The sequence below is a fragment of the Salminus brasiliensis genome, chromosome 6 (assembly GCF_030463535.1).
Source record: "Salminus brasiliensis chromosome 6, fSalBra1.hap2, whole genome shotgun sequence".
NCBI classification, from domain to species: domain Eukaryota; kingdom Metazoa; phylum Chordata; class Actinopteri; order Characiformes; family Bryconidae; genus Salminus; species Salminus brasiliensis.
In genome coordinates, this window is record NC_132883.1 from 13678676 (window position 1) to 13704662 (window position 25987).

At 39.5% G+C, this 25987-nt stretch overlaps 1 protein-coding gene across 1 annotated transcript; it reads left to right on the forward strand.

Moving 5' to 3' along the window:
* The first annotated feature begins 420 nt into the window (after window positions 1-420).
* LOC140556816 (forkhead-associated domain-containing protein 1-like) lies at window positions 421-25987 on the forward strand. Its single transcript, XM_072680889.1, has 29 exons — window positions 421-843; window positions 1796-2002; window positions 2288-2462; window positions 2567-2658; window positions 3470-3706; window positions 4315-4438; window positions 5223-5353; window positions 5445-5522; window positions 5609-5713; window positions 5842-5949; window positions 6052-6120; window positions 6251-6403; window positions 7213-7408; window positions 7503-7573; window positions 8391-8489; window positions 8646-8735; window positions 9173-9427; window positions 9563-9674; window positions 10028-10109; window positions 10489-10595; window positions 12009-12168; window positions 12282-12366; window positions 13829-13979; window positions 14126-14223; window positions 14541-14636; window positions 16736-16962; window positions 17286-17448; window positions 21108-21188; window positions 24066-25987. Exons 1-29 carry the CDS (start codon window positions 748-750, stop codon window positions 24240-24242), a joined length of 3825 nt encoding a protein of 1274 aa, XP_072536990.1. The 5' UTR covers window positions 421-747; the 3' UTR covers window positions 24243-25987.

The window sequence follows — 25987 nt, forward strand, 5'->3', positions numbered from 1 at the left end:
AATTTTGAAAGAATAATCTTTGCATAATTACAATTTACCAAATGTGAAAGAAGCTGCTTTTAGCATTTTTATATTGATCAAATAAGGTGCCCCAGTCGTCAAAAGAGGAGTTTCTCTGTTCAGCTAGATAACATACATCTAGGGTCTAATCTGTGCAGTTGGAGAAGACCTGAGAGGCATTACTATTAGACAGTCCTCACCTTTGGGCTGATTGAGAAACCCTGCTTTGTAAGATGTCCAACACAACTGTATGCAACTCAGGCAACCCCGCCCTCCTGTGCTAGGATTGGCGGACTGCTTGTAAGTGTGATCTAGTAGCCAATCGTACTTCGGGGTAAGAAGACACAGCGGTTGAGGGGGCGGGGTTTTCAAAGTCAACGTTACCATGACGCTCGTATACAATTCGTCGTCTGGTGAGACTCCGGAGGTTTGGGAATGCCGCTGCTGTATATAGCTGCTTTTCCCTCGAGGAAGCTTAATTCGGATAATTATACATGGAAGTAATGGTCATTTTTAGTGACTAGACGAGAGTTAATGAAGTAAATCTGACCTTTATTTCAAATGTTATTTCTAGTTAATGTCGCTTTCACCTTTGGCTCAGTTTGCGTCCTGCTGACTGCAAGCTCAGAAAAACAACAGAGACACATTTAGCTTACTTAATACAAGACTACGCAGGCATCATTTGTCGAGAATGTTAAAGATATGTACCCGTAGCTAAATAGCACGTTTTTTTCTAAACAGCTTGAAATGAAGGCTTACCTCAAAACTTTAAACTGGGTCGTTAAACTCCAGCCCAAACGCACGACGGTGGGAAGACACAAGGATGCTGATCTCTGCCTACAGGTAGGTCAAGTGAAGAGGCTGTGAAACAGGTTTATTATATTTCTATTTCTTTATTTTTGTTTAACTAAACAACCTACTGTATTATCATTTTGTAATGTTTATTATTATTTATTAAACATTATTATTATTATAGCTTATTATTTAACATTATACTGACAGCCTCTTATCAAAGTGTCATCACAATCTGACTGGAATCTGGTACTGGAAAAAAAATTTAACCAGGCTAGGTTTTTTTTTACCTCAGCTTAGTTTAGACAAAAGTTCTACTAATTCACATTTTTTAGTTCTGTCCTAGTTTGGCCAACAACACAAAAGAGTTGAGTCTTTAATACATTAGTAAATGATCTGCAGCAGAAGTTCTTTAAAGATTTTTGTGTCCCTCCCTCCAATTTGTCTACTGCTTATTCCCATCTGACTGAGCCATTATTGGGATATAAACTTATGATCTCATCACAAGCAGTTAGACCATTGTGCCACCCCAAAAAGTAAATTTACTCTAGAGTGGTTCATCCATATAACTGTCTGCTTGTCGAGTGTCAGAAGAAATGTGATAGGGGAGTCCAAACCTGCAGATGGTTTTACAGTAAATACATTGAGGGGACACAGACTGAAAATCTTAAATCTTTAAATGAAACGATTCAGCTGCAGCACATTAATAATGTTTTTGAGAAGGACATTTGATTAAGTTGAGTAAACTCAAAAAACACTGTCATTGTTTGAAGTTGGCATGCTTTTAAAATGGCCTGTCTTTTAAGTTATAATTCATCATCCATTCTCAACCATTACCACGAACATTCATTCACTGTAAAAAGCATTAGTGGACACTGGCTTCTGACATATGCATAACATAAAGGAGTCATGCACGATTTTTACAGACCTCTGCAGTGTAGCAAGAGCAATTGAAATGAATCTAATCCTGGATGTTTTATTCTGGCCTGTCTTTTCCCAACAGAATGGGGGTGTGGATGAGCACCATGCTACTATTGAATGGAATGAGGGGGAGCACTGCTATGTTCTGAGTGATCTGAACTCTGTCCATGGCACCTACGTCAATGACTGTCGCATACACAATGCAGCAGTGCGCCTTACACCCGGAGATGAGCTCCACTTTGGATATGGAGGCTCAACCTACAAACTCTTAATGGAGACTGCAGACCCAGTAAGATCTACAACAACATATTACAAATAAAAAAGAATGGAAAGAACTTTAGTGTGTTAGTTTCTACTTACATTATGTGTCCACATGTATTCAGGCACCTCTTCTTTTATGTGTTTTTACTGACACAGAAGTGCCAACTAGTATATCAGAATTTTTAATTTGCAGAAAAAGATAACAGAGTATCCATGCTATTCCAGCCTGTTATCTGGATGGTCATTTTGCAGTAATTTGGTAAAAATGTTGCACTGTACATCCTCACGATTTCATGATTTCTTTGTCACTCAGCTCCCTATTCTGCCTGCCCAATCCACCGCACCCCCAGCCCAGGTAAAGAGTCATGCACGGTCCCCTCCTGTTACCCCTCGCCCCCCCTGCAGGCCAAGACCGGCAAGCGCTGGAGCTAAACGTTCCAGTTTAGGCCCAAAGGCTTCAGAGCTCTGGGGCTGCTCTCGTAGATCAGGTAGAATGCTTGTATTCGTTACTATGAGTTTCTAACAGGTGTGTATGAAAAATCAACATGCATTTGGGGCAATGACTGAATGAAGTAAATTTCTGATTGCTTAGGAGGCTGGACCAGCAGCACAGGAAGAGGACTTTCTCTCAGAAATGTATCTTCATCACAGAGCTCTCGCAGCATGCAAGACTTACAGGACAAGGTGGGTCTAACCCAGCAAGTTAACATTCAGAGGTCAAGAGTTAGTACTTTTGCTGTGGATTTAATTATATAAATACATGGTAAATACATGGTAGACAATGGAGCGCTGAGCTCTTGCTGGGAATTTAACTTGATGCTTGATGAGCTGGCAATTAGACCACTGTGTCACTCCAGAGCTGAAATTAAAATGTACTATCACATTCTTTCTAGGACACAGATACACTATATATACAAATGTTTGTGGACACACCTTCTAATAAATACTTTCAGCTGCTTTACCACTGACTACTACCACTGATGTGTAAATTGAGCTGTGGAGCAGTGGGACTGTGTTCTCTGGAATTATGGAGCTTCATCCAATACTTTTGGAATGAGTTGGTGTGGTAACACTCTTGTCATGGAATGCACTCAAGTGCTCACAGCGATGCTCACAGCGAATCTAGTAGAAAGCCTTCCCTGAACAGTGAAGGCTTATGCCACAGCTCCATGCAGTAAGGAAAGTTACTTACAGAAGGGCATTAACAGTAAACAAATGAAAGGAGTTAGGAGAACTTTTGACAATGACTCAGAAAAGGCTCTAATCAGTTACTTTATCTCTTACGTTGACCTGAATTTCTACAGTGTGTGCAAAACTGCAAAAACAGTTTATCATATCATACCATGTTATTTTCCCGTGTGTTACCCCAGTTGTTAGATGCAGGATTTTATCATCTTACTGTATTTTGCCAGTTGCATAGTATTTGTTTACTACGTTTTGGTGCACAACTTAAAGTAATCTTTTCTCCAGTCTCACATACACACTTTTTCTCCAGGAGGAGAGCTGGGTGAGGTGCGGCGAGGAGTTGAGTGGTTTGATCGTGTATGAAGGAGAAGGTCAGAGGAAGGAGTGTGTGATGGCAGCTCTGAGGGATGAGGTGTCAGCGCTCAGGCTGCAGCTCAGTCAGAGCAGTCAAAGCACCCAGAGTGACCTGGACATTCGAAACAAACTCAACAGCCTGGCCAGAGACATTCAGGAGAAAAAAGAGGAGATCCAGCATCTAAAGGAGCAGGTAGAGCGTTAATCTTGCTCTCAGTTTCTGAAAACCACCTGCCTAATATTGTGTAGGCCCCCTTGTGCCACCAAATAGCTCTGGCCTGTCAAGTTCACAAGACCTCTCAGACAAGGTGTGCTGTGATGGGCCTCTATGGATCATATCAGTGAGCCTTGGGCACCCGTGACCCTGTCACCCTGTACCCTAGACCACTTTTGGTAGGTTCTGACCACTCCATAACGCATTTTCTGACTAAGTTGTCAGCCTTCACAATTTGGCTCATGTCAAAGTAGCTCAGATTTGTGTGATTGCTCATTGTCCTGCTTCCAGCACATGATTTTCAAGAACTGACTTGATGCATAATATGTATATCCCCCCACCTGCCACTGTAATGAGATGATCAATGTTTACTTCACTTGTCAATAGTTTTAATGTTATAATTGATTTACTATATATATATATATATATATATATATATATATATATATATATATATATATATTTATAATCAACACAGCTTTGTTTAACACAGCTTTCCTCAAGTAAATTCAGTACATCCCTTTTTGAGTGTACAGGCACTTTTATTCAGTAGAAGACTTTGACTATAGTGTGTATCCTGTGTGTAGATGATGGAGATGCAGAAGAATTCTAGTGAGCTTGTTGCTCAGTCTATAGCAGAGAGAGAGCAGAGGATCAGCAGTCTGAGAGGACAGCTGGCTAACCTCAAGAGTGAAAACAGCAAGTGTACAGGTGCCAGGAGTCTTTAATACCCTTCTATTGTTTTGTCTGCAGTTTTTATCTCTACCCTTCCATTACATAACTGTAGTGCTATAGTTTTCTGTACTGCAGGCATTTTTTCTTGTATTCTTCCAAAATTTTTCTACTTATAGTGCATGTGGGGATATCTCTGTCATCACCACTCTGGGCCAGAACGCTGCTACTGTTCTATATAAATTTAATGGAGCATGCACAAGAGCTCTCACAAAAACAGCATAACACTGCATAACCAGTCATATTTGTGTGAAGCCCTTTAATATTACCCTACTGCCTCAGTCCACATGCTTCTTTCACTTCTGGTGAAAGAAAAACCAATGCACCTTCAAACAGGCTGTTTTTGTTATTGTTCCATGACTGACTTACTTTAGACTGATTGGCTCCAAAGGAAGGTACCATGATGAATTTGACTTATATGGTGTGTATAGGGGAGTAAATGGTTTATTCCAGTACTGGGAATTTGTAGTTGAATGTAGTACATCAAAAACAATATTTGTAGATGCAAAGAACCTCTAAGACCTGGCCTGTAACTCACTCATTAACTCACTCACTCACTCATTCACGTTTAGCAGGCTCACAAGTTCCCTGGTTCATTGCACCAGCGACACTGTGTGCCATTGGTTTTATGATATAGGCTCTATAAAGTGTAACACCAGTGTACAGTGTAATATAGAATGTATGACTCTCATACTTTATTAGTGTCAGATAGTTCTTTAACATACTGCATATGTAACATAGTGGTTTGCAATTCTTGTTTTAGCACTGGCGAACAGCCTGCAGAAGGATCTCTTATCTCGGGAAAAGCAGACACTGAAGCTGGCTGCTGAGGTTGACAAACTCAGACAAGATGTGAGATATAAGGATGCCCAACTTAGCAACATGGCTAACAAGGTATGCCTACTCATTTTTCTCAACTTGCTGCTGGCATTTATGTCTACTTTGTTTCACAGCCCACTTTCAGAAGTGAAACATTCTCACATAGTTTTCACAGATGAAAGAGAGTGAGAAGATTCAGGAAGAGTTTCATGCCAGAGAAAAGGAGGTGGAATCACTCAAGAAGGTGCCCCTTAATGCAGCTACATACCATGCATTCTACACTTTCTGAGCTCTGTGATTGGATGCTAAATGATATGTTTTGGTCTACAGACTGTAGAGAGGTTGGAGGGGACTCTGAAAGAGAACAAGAAGGAGCTGAAGCAGCAGAACACGGAGGGAGACGTCCTTAAACACAAACTGGAGCAGATAATGCAGGTCAGAACATGCAGAGTAACTTCCAAATTAACTTTCATTTATGTATGATTAATGGTAGCAGGATTATAGCTGTGTTCTCAAACAAGCAGCACTAAGGGTCTCCATCCTCTCTGTCTGGTGGGGTGTAGGAACAAGCTTCTCTTCAGACTGAGACTGGAAGAATGAAGCTGCTGCACCAGCAAACACTTCAGAGGGAAGAGAAGGCACAAACAGAACTGAGACAAACACAGACAAGGGTGAGGGAGTTGAGATCAGTTTAATAAAACTGATGACATTGATGATGTCTATCATTGAAAGACATATTATTCATGCATGAAAATTGCTGATTTTTGTTTCAGCTTGAGAATCTGTGCAGTCAGATCACAAAACGCATACTCCTTACTTCTGAAACAGTATTAGAACAAGAGGTGAGTAAACAAACCATTATAGATCCATTAACCAACCATTTGTCCATCCACCCATCTGTGCATTTAGTCATTTAGTAGTTCAATTAAACGCTTCATATTCCAATGGAAGTGCCTGGTGTTTGGTGTGTAGGTCCTGGAGCGTTTGTCAGCGCTAGCCGAACAGAAGGAGGAGTTTAGAATCAGAGTGCAGGAGCTGGAGCAAAAACTGCAAGAACACACTGAGAACCAGAGGCTCGTAGAGGAAGACACTGAGAAACTCAAGGCCAGACTGACTGAATGGCAGGTATTATCAAATCTATTCGAAATTCCCTAAAACATAGACAGTGCTGTGCAAATGTTTTAGGCACATGTGGAAATAAAATCTTCTTATCTGAGCAGTATGTGTATATTTACTCAGTAAAACACTAAAATTGCAATGAATATAAATAACATGTATACAAAATGTAGCAGTTTTATATCTCTGTGTTCATTTAAGATCCTTTGGGTTTTGTAAGGTGGGGCCTCTATGGACCATATTAGTCATCACCATCAGGCCTTGCCTTTTCAGAGATCTTCTGACCAAATTGTCTAGCCATCACAATTTGGCTCATGTCAAAGGGACTCAGATTTGTATGATTTTTCCTGCTTCCAACACGTCATCTTCAAGAACCGACTGTTCACTTGATGCATAATATGTACATCCCACCCCTTGAAATAATCTTTAAGCTCTCCTCATGGGAGCCTAGTATTATTTACACTGATCATCCATCACCTGGTCTGGACAATTAGTGCTTAATGATGCTAAATCAGGTGAGCTGGTAATGGAATTTAACAAATCTAGGCACTGAATAGGGCCATCCAGGTAAAATCTGAAACCAAGATTTGTTCCTCAAACTAGCTCATGTACTTTTAGATCTCATGTACTTTTATAAAAAATTATAAATTTGTCTATTTTACTGCATATATGTTCACTTGCATCTGTTCTGTTTCAAACAAAACACATTGCAGAGATAATCAATTTAATAATAACATACATAGGAAAATATCTAATACCTAATATAAATATGTATGTGCGTGTGTATAAATGTGTTTCTTTTTTGCCACTGTGTACAGAGTCCTGCACAAAAGGTGTGCATAGTGGATGCATTACAGAGACAAATATCTGCCCTCCAGGATGAAAAGGTGTGTCCCGCTGTCAGCTGGATTCAGACTCACACACTTTCTGTTCTGAGTAGTCTACACACACAGCTGCAGGACACTGCAAGCAGACTGCTGGCGGCAGGGATGGAAGTGTCAGAGAATACTGGAGGTAAGAGAGAATGCAGAAAAATGGACAACAAGAGACTATAGTAAGGGATTATAGCAGAAGTACTAAAAGCAAACCTGTTCTTATACTGCTGCAGGACTGTTAGGGGCCATACAGGCTTTGTGCCAACAACACCAGGAGAGGCAAGCAGAACTCAGGAGTCTGAAGGTTTGCAGTTGTTTTGTTAAATACATTTAATTTAATTTAACAAAATTAAAGCAATGGTTGAACCAAAAGCCAAATTTTCTGCTTTCCCTAAATGACCAGACAAGATATGGTTGGTGTTTGAGTTTGCTTCTGTAGTTTTGGACTGGAGCTACAAAGCTAATGTGGAAGTAATTGAAGATTATAAATAGCAGTTTAGTGTCTCCACAAAGTAACTGATTATGGTGCATTAACTAAACTAAACTTCATTTAGTTTCTAATAAAGTTCTTTCACATATTAATAATTTACTTTTTTTTAGTTCTGCATCAATATTATGAATTGTATTATATGCATGAATTGTAATAATAATAATAATAATAATACATATTGAGTTGAGCCAACTCATTAGTAAATCATTAGTAAATAAGCTAGTGTAACTCTCCCTCAATTTGTTTACTGTTTATTCCCATCTGCAGGTTGGAACATCCCTATCACATGACTGACATTGACATTTGTGACTGTGATTGACATTTGACAGTGCAGCACTGTGATCTTTGCTGGGATTTGAACTTACGCTTGATGATCAGGCATTTAGACACAGTATTACCAAACTGCTGTCTTAAACATCACCATATTGAAGTCTCAAATATAATCATATTTTGTCAGTTTCAAGGCTGTAGTTATACAGTGTCAAAAACATATTAACTCAAGTGCAAATTACTACATTCGAGGTAAAATGACATTTTGGCAAGATTTTTGGCTGTACCATCATTTTAGGAAACACTTATACCCAATTCAGAACACACACACTTACCACTGCTGTCACATTCAATTTGGCAGGCAGAAAAGCACCTCCTTGAAGAAAGAGAAGCTCTGGCTGGTGACCTACAGGACAGACTGGAGGCCATGGGACAGGAACTGGAACATCAGAAATTACAGGTGCTGCCACTTACTCGTAGTTACATCTTACCAAGCCTAATTATATGCAATTTGTCAGTGGCCGGGAGCACAAACAAATGTAGTAAATAAGTCATAACAGTTCAGCAAATGTTATTTCCACTGCCACTGTGACCCAGTGTTGGATTCATTCTGCAGGTTGCAGAGAAACAAGCGGAGATGGAGAGCACTGTAAAGCTGCAGCTGGAGAAGATGAAGACTGATCTAGAGTCAGCCCAAACAGCTGAAGTGAGTCACAACTGTTATGGCGTGACTGGGTTAGTTTGAATAACTCAAGGCCCAACCCGGTAGTTGTGCAGCAACACTAAAAGAGGCCAGATTATTGTAGAAGTTGTACATAAGAAAAAGTACAACTCAACTACCTCACAACAATTTGATTTCCTTAGATTGAAATTGGATTGCAATTCTTTGAATTTGTTAAATTTAAGCCCTTCTCGTACATGGTTACTTTAGGATCATGTACAGCAGCTCCAGAGCATGCCATTTTTTTATATAGGGCAATTTAGTGTTTTTTATATGGGGCAAATAAACACTTAATTCAGCAAATGCACCCTAATACAAAATAAATAAGTTTTCTCATTAGTAGAGGTGTCTGGATACTTTTGGACATATTGTGTAACATTCCAAAGATGGCACAATTGAGTTGCCACCTTCTCTCTTCATAGGCTGCTTTACACTTGGAGATGGAGATGCAGGAAAAGGAGTGGCGCAACAAACTGGAGGAAGCAGAGAAAAGAGAAAGTGAGCTGAGGGAGAGAATCAGAGAAGGAGAACAACAAGACGAGCATTGGAGAGAGAGAATGAAAGAGGTGAAGGACAGAGAGGAAGAATGGGGGAAACGAGTGAAGGAGGCCCTGCAGAGGGGAGCTGAGGAGGAGAGAGAGAGGACCAGAGAGGAGATTGAGGAGTACAGGGAGCAGGTACAGATGGCTTTGGAGATTTACCTCTGCGGTATTTATATGTACTATGCTACTGTATTTACTGAATGATGTACTATACCAAACTAGCAACTGTGCATATGTGTAATACAGTTGATTACATTGATTTAATTAAAGGTGCGGCAACATGCTTACACCATTGTTGCAATGGAGAAGCAAGTGAGCACAGCCGAGCAAAGAAAGATAGAGATGCAGGAGGAGAGAGACTCGCTGATGCAGCAGCTCACAGGTGAGAGTGTGACTATTTTGTGAACCACATATCATTTTTATATATTTTAAAATAATATGTATAAATTATAATTTATAATAGAGCAATTTTACCTTATAAGCTTATATGTTATGAAAAGGAATACTACAGGAACTCAGGACTGTTTACTCATCCAGGTTTTCTGCCTCACCTTGCTTATTACATTTGTTAGTTCCTTATAAGTTTTTATACACTTGAAAATAAGCTGGCTTGCCAGTTTGAATGCCAGGTCATGTTGCTTCGCCATCAGCCTGAGAGAACACAATTGGCCATGCTCTCTCTGGGTGGGTAGATAGCTCTCTCCCCTCATCACTCCCATTGTGGTGCTCCTTTAGAGTCACTCGGCAGACTGGAGGTTGACAAACCCAGTGTTTCACCTGAGCAGCAGCAACTGGAACAGACAGTAACATCTCTCAGGTAAAATAAATCTCAACTGTGAACAGCAATGACATACTAAAGCCTATTGTGTACTTAAGAAGCTTCAACACAATCCATTTAGGATTCTTCTCAGAAAATGCTAGAAGACTGACTGTAACTAAGAGAAAGAATGTCTGTGGAAGGTTGAAGTTAAAATGCCAATGTCATTACTGCATCAGTTAGACATTTATATAAGAAGCGTAGGTAGCAGTCTGAAAAGTGGAGAGATCAGTTGTGAAGTAATAAATGTTTTTCACCTTTAAATTTTACTCATTTCAGAATGAGCAGTGTTGAAATTCTGGTCTTTACAATTGAGCTGATCAATAGTAAATGGACAACAATCTAGTAAACTTACTGACAGGACACGTCTCTCATTTAGGGCATCACTTGAAGCATCCCAACAGGAAGTGGCCAAGCAGGGTGAGGTCATCACCTCTCTGAGTCGTGACTTGGCGCATGCTCATGCTTGCCTGTCTGATCTTACAGGTTTGTTACAACCAGACAAAGTTTTTCTTTATGCTGTCGACTGTTTATGCCTCATGTTAACAAATGCATTTTTTTTATTCCCAATGGGCCTCATTCACCCATGTCTTCCTAAGACTTTTCTTACATTTGTTCTTGAGAAAAGTCCTAACAAAAAGTCTACCTAATATTTATGATGTGTTAATAAACAGTAGGTTTGTTTGCAGATATGCTCTTATAGTGATTGTCCTCATAGGTTGAACAAATTCTAAATAAGACAATATTGGTGCAGATATATATAAGTCAGAATCTTTGTGAAAACTGTGCAGGTGTGTTTTAAAGTCGAAATTCATTATTAGGAATGGTTGGTGAATAAGGTCCATTGTGCTGGGGTTTTTGAGTAGAGCTGCATAATATATCTAACAAGTAATGAAAGTTTACAGCTGGTAGTTAGCATTGTTTAAACTACATGCTTAAATCTTCATACACTTGCCTCAGACTACAAGGAGTTGTAAAGTAATATCCAATAGACTTGCTTATGCAGTTTCTATCATTGTAGTACAAATTGTGATCTTACAAATGTTAACAAAAAGGTCTAAGCACTGGCTAAGCACACAGCTATCATTCAGGGATTGCTTGTGGTGCCACAGCCATCAGTGGCTGGGAGTCCAAAAAACATGAAGGCAAAAGATACAGATAAAAATATAGAAAATTACTTAGGTAATAACACACTATTTTAATTATGGTGTGAAATGATATACTTAATTTGACCATAGCACTGCAATTTGGGCAAGCTAATGCTAGCAAAGTAAACTTAGCTAAATGAGCTGTTAGCTCCTGTGGGGCCTTAGATGTTTCAGTAAGGTGGTGTTTCACTGTCCAAAGCCTACCTACAGCCAGGACTCTCTAGAGAGCAGCTAAAAAGCAGCTATCTGTGTGAAATCAAGTCCAAAGCTTTGGAGTCCACTCCCAATTTCCAAATGCCTGGAATTTGGGAATGGGCTTCCAGAACCTACTGACATTACCAAAGCTGGGCTATTAGCTTTCTCATCTAAGCATGTTGAAGTGTCCAATGACATTGCATCTACAGTAGTTTCATTAAAAATTGGTGGGGCTTCACACAGCTTGAAGAAAGTAGTCCTAGCCATCAGCAAGTTTATCTTGGTAGCTTTGTACTTAAAATTGGCCATGGCAAAATTGGGAGACCTGGGTTTAAAAAAAAGAAATGGACAAAATTCAGGCTTCAAGATGGCTACCACTACTGTTTTTAGCAGAGTTACATACTTTTGTCAACGTTTGTGGGAGTACTGAGGAGTATTGTGTTGATTTTTGGCCAAACTTCAGTGATTTAATGATCTTTACAACAACATCGGGAAAAAGCTTCAGTCAGCATTTGTACATCTATGTGTTGTTAGTAAAGTCAGTTTTTGTGCTCAGGGGAATTGAGTGAGCAGCAGAAGATGGAACTGGAGACACATAGAGCTTTAGTGGTGGAACAGAGGATGCAGCTGAGCACACTCACACAGAAACTAACCATGACCTCTCAGCTGCTGGAATCGAAGGATGAGGAACTGAAGGCACTGAGAGAGAAGTTGAAGTATGCTGGATGCATATACCAGACACACACAGACAAATATTTTATCCTCCATAATGTTTGACTAAGTTACAGTGGTGTATTTGTGTATTTATCTTGTTCTGTTTTGCTGCTAGCCAAATGGAGGCGGACTTGAAGAGTAAAACAGAAGGCCAGGAGGACACCAGTCTTGTTCCTCTCCTAACAAAACAACATACTAAGGTACCATTTCATAAGTTTAACTGAAACACTGAGTCATTTCTTCTTCCTGCTGCATAGCCTTTATACACATCTTTTAGCAGAAGGCAAATATAGCCTTTTGCAGAAATACTGATGATGTAGGCAATAATCTCATCTGTTGCTGTGGAGATGTCTGGTTTGAACATCACCGTCTGATGATAATCTGTAGCTGTAAAACCAATAATCTGATTAAGTGTTCTATGGTGGTATAGTGCAATGCACAAACATTCAATTAGAGTGAAGTAATGGTGAAGCAAGTACTAGTGAAGAGCTGGCAGTTGGTTATTCTGCAATATTTTCTAATACTTTGTTATGTGTCTCCTTGTCCCAAAAACATCACCAGTACTGTCAGATTTTACCCTACTAAATCCCACTACTCAATTTGGTACAGCAGTTGAGGTGCTGAAATAGAGTGGACTAAAACCAAAACACAATAGACTGGTGTTATCCATACCTGACAAGATTGATGCTGTCATTAAAGCAACACTATGTAGCCTACAAATGTGTTTTACCTTCAAATAAACAGTCGTTGCTACTCAGCATGCTGTGTTAGTGTGATGTGACAATAAGCTTGCTTGATTTATGTGCTTTTGGAGAAGCGGGTATGATAGCACACCTACCTAACGCTATTATAAATGATATAAATTATAATTTTAATATTACTCTACTGCGTCAGTCCTCATGCTCCTTTTGCTTTCAGTGATAGTTCTTTATATCTGAGCTTGTCTAGAAATGCATGCATTTAGTGGTGGCTCAAAGCGCAAATCACACTTCTTGACTCTAGGAGGAGCCAAGGAGCAAGAAATACCAATTCTCACATAATACTGCTTTAAGGCAAGAGATACAAGCCATCATTAAAAGGGTGAAATATGATTTTATTGTTTAATATTATTTCACTGCCAGCTGATGCATGATCATGTAAACACAGACATCTTTACAATTTGATGGAAAATCACAAAAAAGACAAAAAGTTTGTCTTGGTAAACTGAACTTATTACTACCAAGGACTCATACTACCAAGATAAAACAAAACACCTACACACATACATGCTTGAAAAATCTGCTTGTGGAATCATTGGCACTTTACCATAGTCTTTTTTTATTTTTGTGGACACATGAGGGTATGGGTAGAAAAAGGCACACACACACAAAGAGGTTTACTTAAATACAACGTCAGGACATTTCATGTTGTCTTTTTAACCATAGAAAAACAACCACTGTGCAAAAATCGTAATGCTTGTAAAAACACCAAACATTTAGAATGTGATTTGTTTAGATTCACCAGCAGCACATCTAGCCAGTCTAGCTTCCTTAAATAGCTTTTTAAATGTACTATCCTCAGCTCTCTTAAGTTTTTATACTGTTCTGTACACACACTTATAACTAGAAATATGCGTCTGCAGATATTCCAGCTGAGACTTTCCCTTTTCTTCCTGTGTTTCAGGATGTGGCTATTATGGTTAGTCCCAGCCATATGACTACACAGGGTTTGGTGGGCAAAGGTCATCGTCATGAAGAAATGCTGCATCAGCAGAAGAAAACGCTTGCTGAGATGAGAGCGAGGATCAGAGCTGTTGAACACAAGTGGCCCAGCAGTGAGTCCAGACAGTGGAGCTGCCTCTGATGAGTGCCGAACTGACATGTTTCTAGTTTTGTGGAGAAACACACAGGGTAATAGAGTTTACTGACCTGAACTCAGTAGTGATGAGGTTGTCTTTCTCTCCTGTGTCCTGGTGTGCAGAGCTGTTAGGCCAGCAGGGGGAGCCAGTGAAACCGGGCCAAATGAAGACTCACAGGCCTCAGAGATCTGCAATACGAAGGGGCTCTATCAGCTCTGTGGTACAAGTACAAGTGATCTTTTGCTTTGCAAAATCATGTAATCAAAAATATGGGGACATCTACGCATTCATCCTTTCTTCCGAGTAACTGTCTCTACTGTCCAGGGAGAACTTGTTTATTTCATGGTGACTGGACCAATAGAAATAGTGTAAAATTATGTGGAATATTGTGATATGTTACATTACGGTTACCGTTTTTGAGTTTACAGTTTAGGCTGTCAGCTATGCAGTGATCAGTATGTGCAGTATTTTCTGTATGTGCTGAATGCAGCATATGCTGTGTTAGATTTTTAACACTTATGGGTTTGGTTCATGCAGAGTGGCTTTGCCTTCCCCGAGGCTTTAAGTGAAGCAGCATTGGAACGCACAGCGAGGCTGGACATGTCTGACACTTTGGAGCTAAGCGAGAGGACTGTGAGTGATCTCTGTGTATGTGAGTGGGTGTGTTCATGTGTCTATCTGACTGTACACAACTGTACATCTGTAAAATACTGTCCTAAACCCAGTGGTAAATATAGTACTACAAATACACAGGACTGGGCATTATGAGAGAAACACTGTTCTATAAATGAGCAGTAGCAAAAGAGCTACAGACCTGAGTAGAAAAATTATATGTAAACCATAACGCAAGCGCAGCATGTTGTAAATCATAGGTGGCCTCTTACAGATAGCAACATAACAACAGATTATGGCGGCAATGTAATGACTCAGACTCAGTCTCAGATGGCCAGTATTGCTTGTGCTCTGAGACGACTTTCTTATCTCTACTACAGGAAATGGTTGGGTATTTTTGAGCCAGGGCTTTATTTGTCACACTCCTGTTTAATAACTGGCGTGGGCTAAGCCATTTGCTGCTGCACTGAATCACTGCATACGTCTACATAAGTCGACAGAATGACCTTGGAACTTAATGGGCATGAACTTTTTGAATATTTCCACAGCCTTTCCAAAAGTAATACATCTTGTGTAATGTGGTGCATCTACAGGAAATTAGTGCATTGTGAAATTGACCATTATTTAAAGGGCTCATACTCTTATTTTTTCCCCTATTTTTCTTTCTCTTTTTCCTTTTTTACTCATTTAAAAGTAATTTGTATGGATTACAAATAACACTTAGACAGATTAATATTTAGTTTAATACAGTATTATGCACACCAATATTCTCTGAAAGTAAACATGCAAAGTAAACATAAAAAGATAAATACAATAAATAAAAACTGTATTTTGGACTATCCATCTGTTCTTTAGTTTTAATAAGATGCAAAGATCCTGCTAAGGATAAACATCCCCACAACATGATGCCACCACCACCATGTCACCACCCTATTTCACTTTTGGGATGGTGTTTGTTGAGGAACAGTTGGTCCAGCAGTGATCACTGGATTGTTTAAACACTTAAGTATTATTTTGTAGGCTTTTCCTATCTTGTATGTCTCCTGCTCTTTGGTCACCATTCTCACAGCTTTTCTTCTGATTCACAGTCTGATCAATGCTACTTGCATTTATAGGCTCCTTTTAAAATCATTCACGGTTAGAGGTCAATTCTAAGCCGACTGTGTCCATATATTACATATGTGATGAACACAAACACCATTTTCTGTTAGAACTATTGTCACAGAATTGTTTCTTGCATAAAATCAAAATCATTTTTTAGAATTTGTACATTTTGAGGTGAGTCCTTTAAAACTAAAACAGCAAATAGCACAAAACATCTAGTTAAAACTAATGACTTTTGTTGAATAAACAAGCAAGGCACTGTGAGGAAATAAATCAAAGTACACTATCCTTTGTACACTATGCTCTGTATTGTACTACGTTCAGACTGCAGTCTGGGCTGAAAGTCTCCCTCTAACCAAACGGATAGCACTAAAGTGCTCTAGGCTGAATAGGTAAATATATGTAAATGTTGCTTTTTACAACATGAAACAAAACCAGCTAACTGAAAATGAGCTGTATTTGCAGCTTAATTTCCATATGGACTGCAATGATAATAAAGTTTTAAAGTGTTTACATAGTTCAACAAGCTGTTGTACATTAAAAAAATAAGGAAAATCATTTCCCCATGGTATGGACCTTACAGGCATTGCTGAATATTCTTTAGCACTTTTGTGATGCAACTGAATATTCAAAATGCATTAAAACACCTATCATATGCTACAGCCAACTAAGGGCTGTTGTTTTGTTCCCATAATGAACTGACCAAACATAAGCCATGTATCATTAAACTATCTGCTTTTCTGTTTTGAATTAGGCTGTTTCAGGTCTTATTGTTGGCACTTTATCCTCCCTGTTGTGGTAAATTACTCACTACAGACTCAGTCACCCAAATAAAGTATCAGCCCAAAACCAGCAGGCCATTGCACTTCCATTTCAGACTTGGACCGAGATTACTCAACAGAGACTCAGTTCCTGAGCCAGTAATGTAATGAATATAGATCTTGTCCAAAACCATCAAACTATTAATTTTTATTGTCCTCCTATCCTCACTTTAAAATTATTTTGTGTTGTTTTAGTATGTGGACTTGGCGCGAGCGCTGTGTGAAGTTTTGGAGCTGAGTGAGGGGCAGCTTTCAGGGTGTGTCCCAATAAAGCACGTCCCGCCCGCGGAGAGAAAGCGGTTGGCCTCACTCAGGCGGGATGACCTGGAGCTGTTCCGAAACCGACTGGCTCTGCAGAACAGCCAAAGCCAAACTACACACCTGCTACTGCAGCAGAGCCAGGCAGAGATACACACACTAAGGTGCTCAAATAAACATATATACATAACAAACAGCCGAGATGCATGTACTCATATGCTACCACCAAAAAGTCTGGAATCACTTGCATAAAACAAATTGGCATTTTATGTACAATTTAAGCCTAAAATAATCAAATAACCGATAACAGTTGCATTGAGTTTACTCAACTTAGTTTAGTCAACAGTTCTCCTAACTCATATTTTCAGTTCTGCATCTTTATTTGGTCAACGACACATTTTAGATTGTGTGTTTGGATATGGAGTGGTAATGAATGTGCAAGCACAAGCTAGATCTCCATTTTTCTCACTCTCGCTCTCTCTTTCAGGGAAAGCTTGACTGTGAGTCAGCAGCTGCAGGCAGCGCTGGACAGTGTACGTGCAGAGCTAGAAGGTGGAAAGCTGGAAAACAGCGCACTCCGCCAGGCCCTGCAGCTTGCCCAGACACAGCTTCAGCACCAACGAGACCAGCACTGCCCTAAGAGTCGCAAGGTAGACTAAACACAGAGGTCAAAATGTGTAGTGTAGGGTTACAGTAATGGTTTAACAATTTTAAATAAAAGATATTTAACAACTTAATAGAGTTTGAGGCAAGCGTATAATGATTTAGGCAAACAGTTTGCAAATGGAAATGCAATGCAAATTGGTGGCCAGAAGCCTAAATTACCTGTTATCTACATTTGTCTTATTGGAATGCAAATCACTTTTTATAGCCATGTGCAGTGCCACGGTTAGGCCAATTTAAAATGATTAGGTCAGATTAGAACTTCCCCTATCTCATGGGGGGAGGCTAGCCTGTTCTCAGACTCCTGACATGGAGGTCTCTGGTGCTAATTGTGATTTGAATTTATAATCTCCTGGCAGTTAGATGGTTTTACCACTCGTATACATAGAATAGACATCAGTTTTAAGTTGGCCTTCATTTTAAGTGTAAATGTAAAGAAACTAATTCAAATCAAACATTACTTTGCTGATTGACTACAATTGGGAGAAATCCTTGACCCTACCAGTTTAACTTCAAACACACAAAGCATGAGTACAAAGAGTGCAACACAGAGAAATCAGAATCACTCCAAGGTCTCAGACAGACACAGAAAGAAGGAGACAGAGACAGACAGGCAGACACAGTAAAGGCTCTGTAGATCAAACTGAAGAAGAACCATCAGTGGCCCAGAGGTACAAAGCGGTTTGAGTCTTTCACACAGAGCCACAGGCACCCTGTTGGCTCACCAGACACATGCTGCATTATTTAGCCCACTAGATCAAAACCCCTAGGTTCTGCTCAAGACATGCAAGAGCTCTGTTGTAGAGGCCCCAGCAGAGAAGGGCCTTGAGGAACAGGAAGTGTGCTCTGGCTCTATGCCTGATGGACCTCTAACAATGCTCTATTTCTTTGGGCTGAAACAGCAGTGAGGTCAACAGAAACAGGATAAATAGACGGCCTCAATATGTTGTGTAGTGTAAGGAACTACAGTATTTATGGTACTGGCCCTTATCAGAATAAGCTAAATTAACTAACATGGCTCACATAGCAATGACAAAATATTAACAAAAATCTGGGTGAGTTACAGTCAGGCGAAGGTCTCAAAACAAATGAGTAGGTGATCAGGACCAAGCACAGTCTTAAAGGAGGACCGAGCACAGTCAAAAAGGAGGTCTCGGAACAAATGAGTTGGAGATCAGCACCAATCACCGCCAGGAGGCAGGTCTCAAAACAAATGAGTTGGCGATATGGACCAATCACAGTCAAGTGAATGTATTAGAACAAATGTTGGTGTGGTGCAACAGATAACACCACTACCTGCCAGTGAGCTACCACACCACGTGGGAGACTGGGGTTCGATTCCCGGTCTGGGTGCTGCGCTACACCAATAAGAGTCCTTGGGCAAGACTCCTAACACTACATTGACCCACCTGTGTAATATGTGTAACATTGTAAGTCGCTCTGGAGAAGAGCGTCAGCTAAATGCCATAAATGTAAATGTAACAAATCAGTAGGTGATTGGGACCAATCAAAGTGAGGAGGGAGGTCTCAGCACAAATGAGTTGGTGATTAGGATTATTCAGAAGGATGTTTTAGAACAAAATGTACAGTATTTAGGACTACTTACAGGAAGGATGAATCCGAATAAGTGGGGTAGTGATTAGGACTAAGCATAGTAAGAAAAACAAATTACATGATGACTAGGACCTGTTGCAAAAAATAACAGGATAGTTAGGACCAATCACAGTCATGGGAATGACTCAAACCAAATGACATGGTAATTAGTAAATTTCTTTAACCAGCAGCTCACACCACAACATACATAATTCTGCCAGCTTTAGGATTTAAACAAAAAATATGAAGGTGTTAATCTTGAGACTCATGGCTAGGCTTTTAACCCTTAAAACCCTTCAAAAAGGCTTATTACATCCTATAATTTATTCTGCACAATACACATGGACAACAATACAGACTGGCTGAATTATTCATACATTATTGGAATGAGAAAACCTTTACATGTCCACAGCCAAGGAGAAAACCTTAGCCTTAAGTCTTGTAATTTAGTAACTACTGTTAGTTATTCTGTAACTTCTGTGAGACGAATATAAAAGTGATGTTGTGTTACAACAATGAGAAACTGAAGTGCAGACCTTTTAAAGAGGTTTAGGGAGACCTTTAGGGGTTAACATGGACCACATTTAAATTGATTGTGTGTTTTATTATGTAATTTCCCTCCAGACTGTTGTGTTAATACCACCATAGGAATTGGTCCAGCTAATCTGCAGGTTGCATCTGAATCATGTTGGCTCAGTAACAGCAAGTTACTGTCAGTTAAGTACTGTTTCATTAGGTTGCCTCACTAGCTTTTGCAAAAAGGGAATGGAGGAAGAGAGAGTTGTGTGTGGGAGAGAGAGAGAGAGAGAGAGAGAGAGAGAGAGATAGAGAGAGAGAGAGAGTTAAAGGGCTTTAATGTGTTTGATTACCCTCTGCTTTTTCCAGTTCAGAACACAGTGTCCGTACAGTTTAATGGCAGTGAAGTTGACCTCATTTAACATCCAGGAAATTACATCAGCCACAGGAAATGTACTCAATGTTTTTTTTTTTTGTTTGTTTTTTTGTTATAACTGATGGAACTTTTAAAAGGTCACTCCATACTTTTAAAATGCTTTTCGATTTTAAGGCCGAGAACATTGATAATGCACATTAGATAATAGGGTTCGAACACCCTTATGTGGCTTTTGGTAAAACATATTGTGCTTGTTGGGCAATAGCAATCTTTCAGCCAGTAAGATGTTCTGCTACCCCTAAAATAGTAATTCAGCTTCCTATTCACATGAATCTATCAAACACTCCTAATGTCCCAACCTTTGTGCATATTTTGAGCCTAGACCCATGACTAAGGGGTTAAATGAAACACAGTGAAACACCATGGAATACAAATATACATTTTTATGGGCACAATGTAAAAATGTAAGGGCAAATGTATCTGGCTTCTTTTCTTAATTAACAGAAATTGTGATTGCATTTATGTTTGCATCATATACTGTATATACACTATGAACAAAAGTATTGAGACACCTGTTCATTATTTCTTTCCCGAAACCAAGGGTATTACAAAGAGTGGATTCTGATTATGTTGGTGTGACTGTCTCTACTGTCCAGGGAAGGCGTTCTGCTATATTTTGCAGCATTGCTGTGAGGATTTGATTGCAGTCAATGAACTCAAGAGTGTTAGTGGGGTCAGGATGTTGGATGCCCACCACTCCACCACTCCACCTTATCCCCAACTCCTCAACTCTTCCCAAAAGTATTGGATGGAGAAGAGCACAGTTTCACTGCTACACAGCTCAATGTTGTATTCCCCTATAGCCCACCATTGGCATTAGGCATGGAGCAAATATGTTTATATTAATCTGCTCCAGATAATCATATTCTATTGTCTATACATATACAGTACTATTCTACATTTCACAGAGAGCTCTACAGGAACTGCTTCAGCAGATTTTGTGGAACACAAAGTCCTACATAGAATAATGACTAAAATCAAAGCATGCCATTTTGGCTGGGCGATAAAGCCCAGAGTATCCATTATCTTGTTTTTCTCTGCTTCTCTCCCCCTCTTTCTCTTATTTTTTCCAGCTCTGAGTAATAAACCTTGTCGTTTCAGGCTCTGACTATGGAGGGAATGGTGGGGAGGAGTGGAAGAATTGGCCATCATAACTGTGTACCGAATGACAACTATGATAAGGTGAGTTCGGTTTAGCGGCTCGGGAGCCAACAGCTGTCTGCAATCTGGGTCATTCCATTAAACACCAGCAGGAAAACACACAGCTGACCAGCTCTCCTCCGATCAGCTGTTATGATGTGACCTGAACATGATCTCATCTCTCTTTGGCCCAGACTTGCTTTTATGCAGCTGTTCCTTAAGGCTCTCTTTTTCTCTCCCTTAAGTCATTTCTCTACGTTGACAGACGTTGTCAAGAACCGCCCAGCATCTGTCCTCGACCCCTTAACAGAAACAGCGTTGTGTCATTTGGCTATTCAGCTGTTGTCTGAGTGATTAGCCACAGTGGTTGTAATTGTCTGTGCACTTTTAGCTGATTTTATTGTGTGTATAGCCCTGTATTGGCATTTGCAAATTACAATTGCTTACAAGATCAATAATCTCACTGTCGTAATGAATAATTCACATACAGTAAGTACTCCACAGTCCCATTACACAGAGCTCTCAGTTGTGCTTGTTAGTGGGAGCACATTCTCTGTGTGTATTTGTTTTTGATGGACTTTGTGAGGAACACAATGTGCTACATTTAACATAAAGCTGCAGCAGAATAAGTATATACATAGTAAATATAGGCAGTCAATATATACAATAAATTCTATGACACACTACAGACCACTGTAGTTACAGTCTTTAATGAAAAATCTTCAGTATGTAGTTGAGGTTTTGGCCCGTTTGCCCATTTTAGGAACTGAATTTTCAAAGACAGAACTGGGACAGAAATTCTCTGCTATCACGCCCTGTGTTAAACAAAAATGTTCTGTTTTTGCTATGTTTTTGGACTGTTGTCAAAAAACTAATGTTTCTGCATGTGAACTTTTCATTTTTGTTGCACACTGAACTGACATTTTAAAACTGAAAAAGTCAACAGAATAACCCAAGCAAAGCAGCAAGCTTTGTCAGATGAGACTGGATTAGTTGCTTTGGTAATTAATGTAGCTGTGTTTGGGTGCATAAAACACCCTAGGTTTTTCCCATAAACACTATAAAACACTGTGGAAAATGTACATGTTTTTTGGACGATTTGAAAACACAGAACGTAAATGAGTCAGTGAAGCATAATAATGATTTTGAAGCTGTAAAAATTCTACATAATATTGCCTTAAGTAAAAACATCGGGGACAATTTCCTTTTCCCTTTTGTGGGATATTGCTTTAGAGTGTTGCATAAAATAAATAATGTTGTTATATTGTAGTGTTAAAGTATAGTAATTTACTTGTGGATGGGTTAAAGGAGGAAGGCAAATTCCATCTGTGTCCACAAATTGTCACAAATAGTGTATATGGTTGTATTGTCTTGTCTTGTGTGATTTTGTGTGTCATTTTAATGCACAGGGCAGTTTGCATGCTTGTAGCAAGGATTTAGCAACATTTGTATTCTGATTCCTTAATAATCTTGTACCTGGTCATATCAGAATATTATTTCCACCTACCTAATAGTGGGAATAACCACCCACAGTGAAGGTGAAGGTGTGCTGAGAATAGGCTTGTTGCACATTGAGTAATAAGTGTACCCACAGGCCATTGATGCCAGAGGGGAATGACGACTCAAGGAAATTGATACAGATACACCTCTATAATGAACACCTTCTGTCACCCAATACAGTCCATGCCACACCATCTCACTAGTGTCATCCGAGTCAAATAGGGATAGGGTAAGTGGTGATGATATTCTGATATGACTGTTTAATTCCGAGGTTACTGTGCCATTAAGTAGAAAATATATGCAGGACAAGCATTTATTTCTCCCATACAGAAATTGAGCTTAGATTTGGAGTTTCAAGTATGGGCATTAACAACATTGGTGGTTTACACTATAAACTATACATAAACACTGTTCAACAGAACACACAACCATTAAGCACAGATCATTGGATGATTTAGTTGGGAGATACTATTGTATATGTGTTTTTATTAAACACTGATAAGTAATTATCATTTTTAGCAGCCTGGGTCAGTGCATAGGTTTAAATGATCTGTGCATTTAATATTAGTTAGTAGTAAGTTCACATGTAAAGTGACTGGGTGCAGCAGTCTACATGCCGTACATTGACAGTAAGGAAGAGGAATGAACTAGTTAAGTCTGAATGTAGAAAGGAGCATCAGCATCAGCAGTCTAACTGCCTTGAGGAAGAACATTTTTCTTGGCCCCATGGCCTGCATCTAGATGGGTGATGTGTAAATAGTCAATGTAAAGGGTGAGAGAGGTCTGTCCTAATGCAACAGGCTTTGCTTATACACCTCTCTGTGTAGATGCCCTTGATGGCAGGAAAACCTGACCCAGTAATGCACTGGGCAGTACTAAGCCCTCAGGATGATACAAATCCATTCACTGAGGTTAAGATTATGGTTTGGGTTTGTCTATGTAGGCTTAGCAAGATAGTAACATTGGTGTGTGTGTGTGTGTGTGGAGGCACTGAGTTGCTCTCTATGTAATTTGCCTCTGTCTGTACTGGCTGGAGATTTTATTGTGTACCACCTTCCTGCTGCGTAATTAATAGATTTTACAACAGTCTGTGCACCCACTAATTTGCTTTTTGCTTAATGTGTTTTTTATGACTCCATTTTCTCAAGCTCATAAACCCACTGCCCTTTCCCTTTTCCATTAATGTGCGTTGTATTTGTTTATGCCTTAAGCTACAGCAGGATGTAACTTTCTTCTGTTTGTGTGTATGTCAAGTCAAGTCAAGAGACTTTATTGTCATTTCAGCTGTATACAGAGTACACAGAGAAATGAAACAACATCATATGTAGGAGGATGGCCATTTTTGATGTTTACTTTAAACTGTGAACCTTAACATTTAAGAATTAAAATACCTGTGCATGGATGTGGATGTGGATACAGGTAGCAGTGCCAAAGAGACGGCAGCAGCAGCAGGAGAGAAGAAGGAGGAGAGAGACTGAGGTGGATGTTCTGAAGAGTGAGCGGGGGCACAAGGAGCAGGCCGCCTGTAAAGTAGCCTCTCAACTGGCCAGCGTGCCGCAGCAACAGCAACACATGGAGCTCACTGAGGCCCACTGACATCCACACAGGTTCAGCTTCACTCAGCAAATGCAGTTAATACCCTGTAGACAGCTATGAGGCCACTCCTGTGATGGCAAAGGCAGCTGTAACAATCAAATTCATGTTTGGTGCCTGAAGTTCATAAATTGTTCCCTTGGAGCTACAAGGCTAATATAGCTAACAAGTAATAGAAGGGCTATGGAAACCTTGGTGGAAACAGTGTTTCACAAAACACAAAATATGTGGTACTTAAGTCTTGTTCATAAAGTCACCATGCCATTGCTCAGCACAGCACTGTACATGTGGTAAAAGCAGAAACTCATGTTTGGTCTAAATTGATGATTTTAATTTTCACTTTTAATCTATAAAAATTATATCTGTGTCTTATATTTTAACCTGATTGGCTTAACAATCTATAAAGCCATAGTAAACCTACACCCATTTTGCATTAATGCTGTTTTTCAAATAAATCAAAATGTGTCTTAATCAGCTAAGTGTGTGTATGTGCATCAAGACCTATGTAAAAATGTCTGAAGACAAAAATAAATAAATGTAATTCCTTCTTAAAAGGAAATCCACTTCCAAGTTCAAGTGGTATTTTTTGCACATTGGGGTTTAGTTCGAAAATTTGACTTTTTAATGTCTAGGTGCCATGTTCTGGTGGCACTTGGCAACTTGAGTTGTAATGTGAAGTATTGCTGTACTCATCTGTATTTAGGTAGCTGTTAATACAGTACTATGTTCCAATACAATTTCACACTCTCTGCATTAGTAAGTAAGCTCAGAGTCAAGATAACCTTACACCTACAGCAACAGAAAGGCTAATGTACTGTTTATGATAATTCTGTATACCACTTTAACTACTCAATCTTACACAGACACATGCACATATATTCTGAGTGAAGTCATACTTTAACAGGGTGTGTGTTGATGGTTGAGCATATCTTGGTCTCTAGTGCATCACAAATGGCCACATTATCAAAATGACTTGCTGCTTTGGAATCCCACAGTGGCCTTGCCAAGAATGACACCAGACAGCCTGGGCAGGATTTGAGATTTCTTCATGGCCGTGTACACTCTTAAAATAACAGTGCCTAAAGGGTTCTTTGGAGTGATGCCATTGTGGAACCACTTTTGGTTCCCTTAAGAACTTGCCTGTGGATAAGGAAATGGAGCTTATCGGGGCCTAAAGTGTTTTTTAGTGGTATAAAATAAACATGATGCCTCCTTTATTATTGGATGCACTATGATATATTCTGAGTGAGCTTGAATGAATATTCAGAATTCAAAATCAGAAGGGTTTTTCCTAGGATCATACATTCAAGCCCAGAGCCATTTAAGCCTTTTTTGTAAGAGTGTATGTCCACAAAGAGCTTGCTCTGACTGGTTATTGTTGATTCTTGCTCTTTTTGTCATGTTCTGTGATGTTGTCTGGCCTGTGTTGAAACTGTGTATCGCTGTGAATCACTCAGGTGTTATTTAAATGAACGTTCTTATACTTTTGGGCTTTAAAGGCCAGTCATATAGATAAAGCTGTGTTTCTGTCCTCAATCAAAGCAGTATATAAATAGAATCAGTTCCCCCTCTTATTTCTTTCTCTGTAATGTCACCAGCATGCAAATTTGCTTTTCTGTTTCTCTTTGACTGGCCCTGTATGTCCCTCTCTATATGTTATATTGATCGATCGATATGACATATATTTGTTTTGCAAAAGCAGCAGAAAATATTTAAATGAATATCATTGTTGTACTTAACATCAATAA

Coding starts and splice junctions, on each gene's coding strand:
- LOC140556816 (XM_072680889.1), top strand. CDS start 748: ATGAAGGCTTACCTCAAAACTTTAAACTGGGTCGTTAAACTCCAGCCC. Junction 8,490..8,645: donor TGGAACATCAGAAATTACAG/GTGCTGCCACTT, acceptor TTCATTCTGCAG/GTTGCAGAGAAACAAGCGGA. Junction 12,367..13,828: donor TAACAAAACAACATACTAAG/GTACCATTTCAT, acceptor CCTGTGTTTCAG/GATGTGGCTATTATGGTTAG.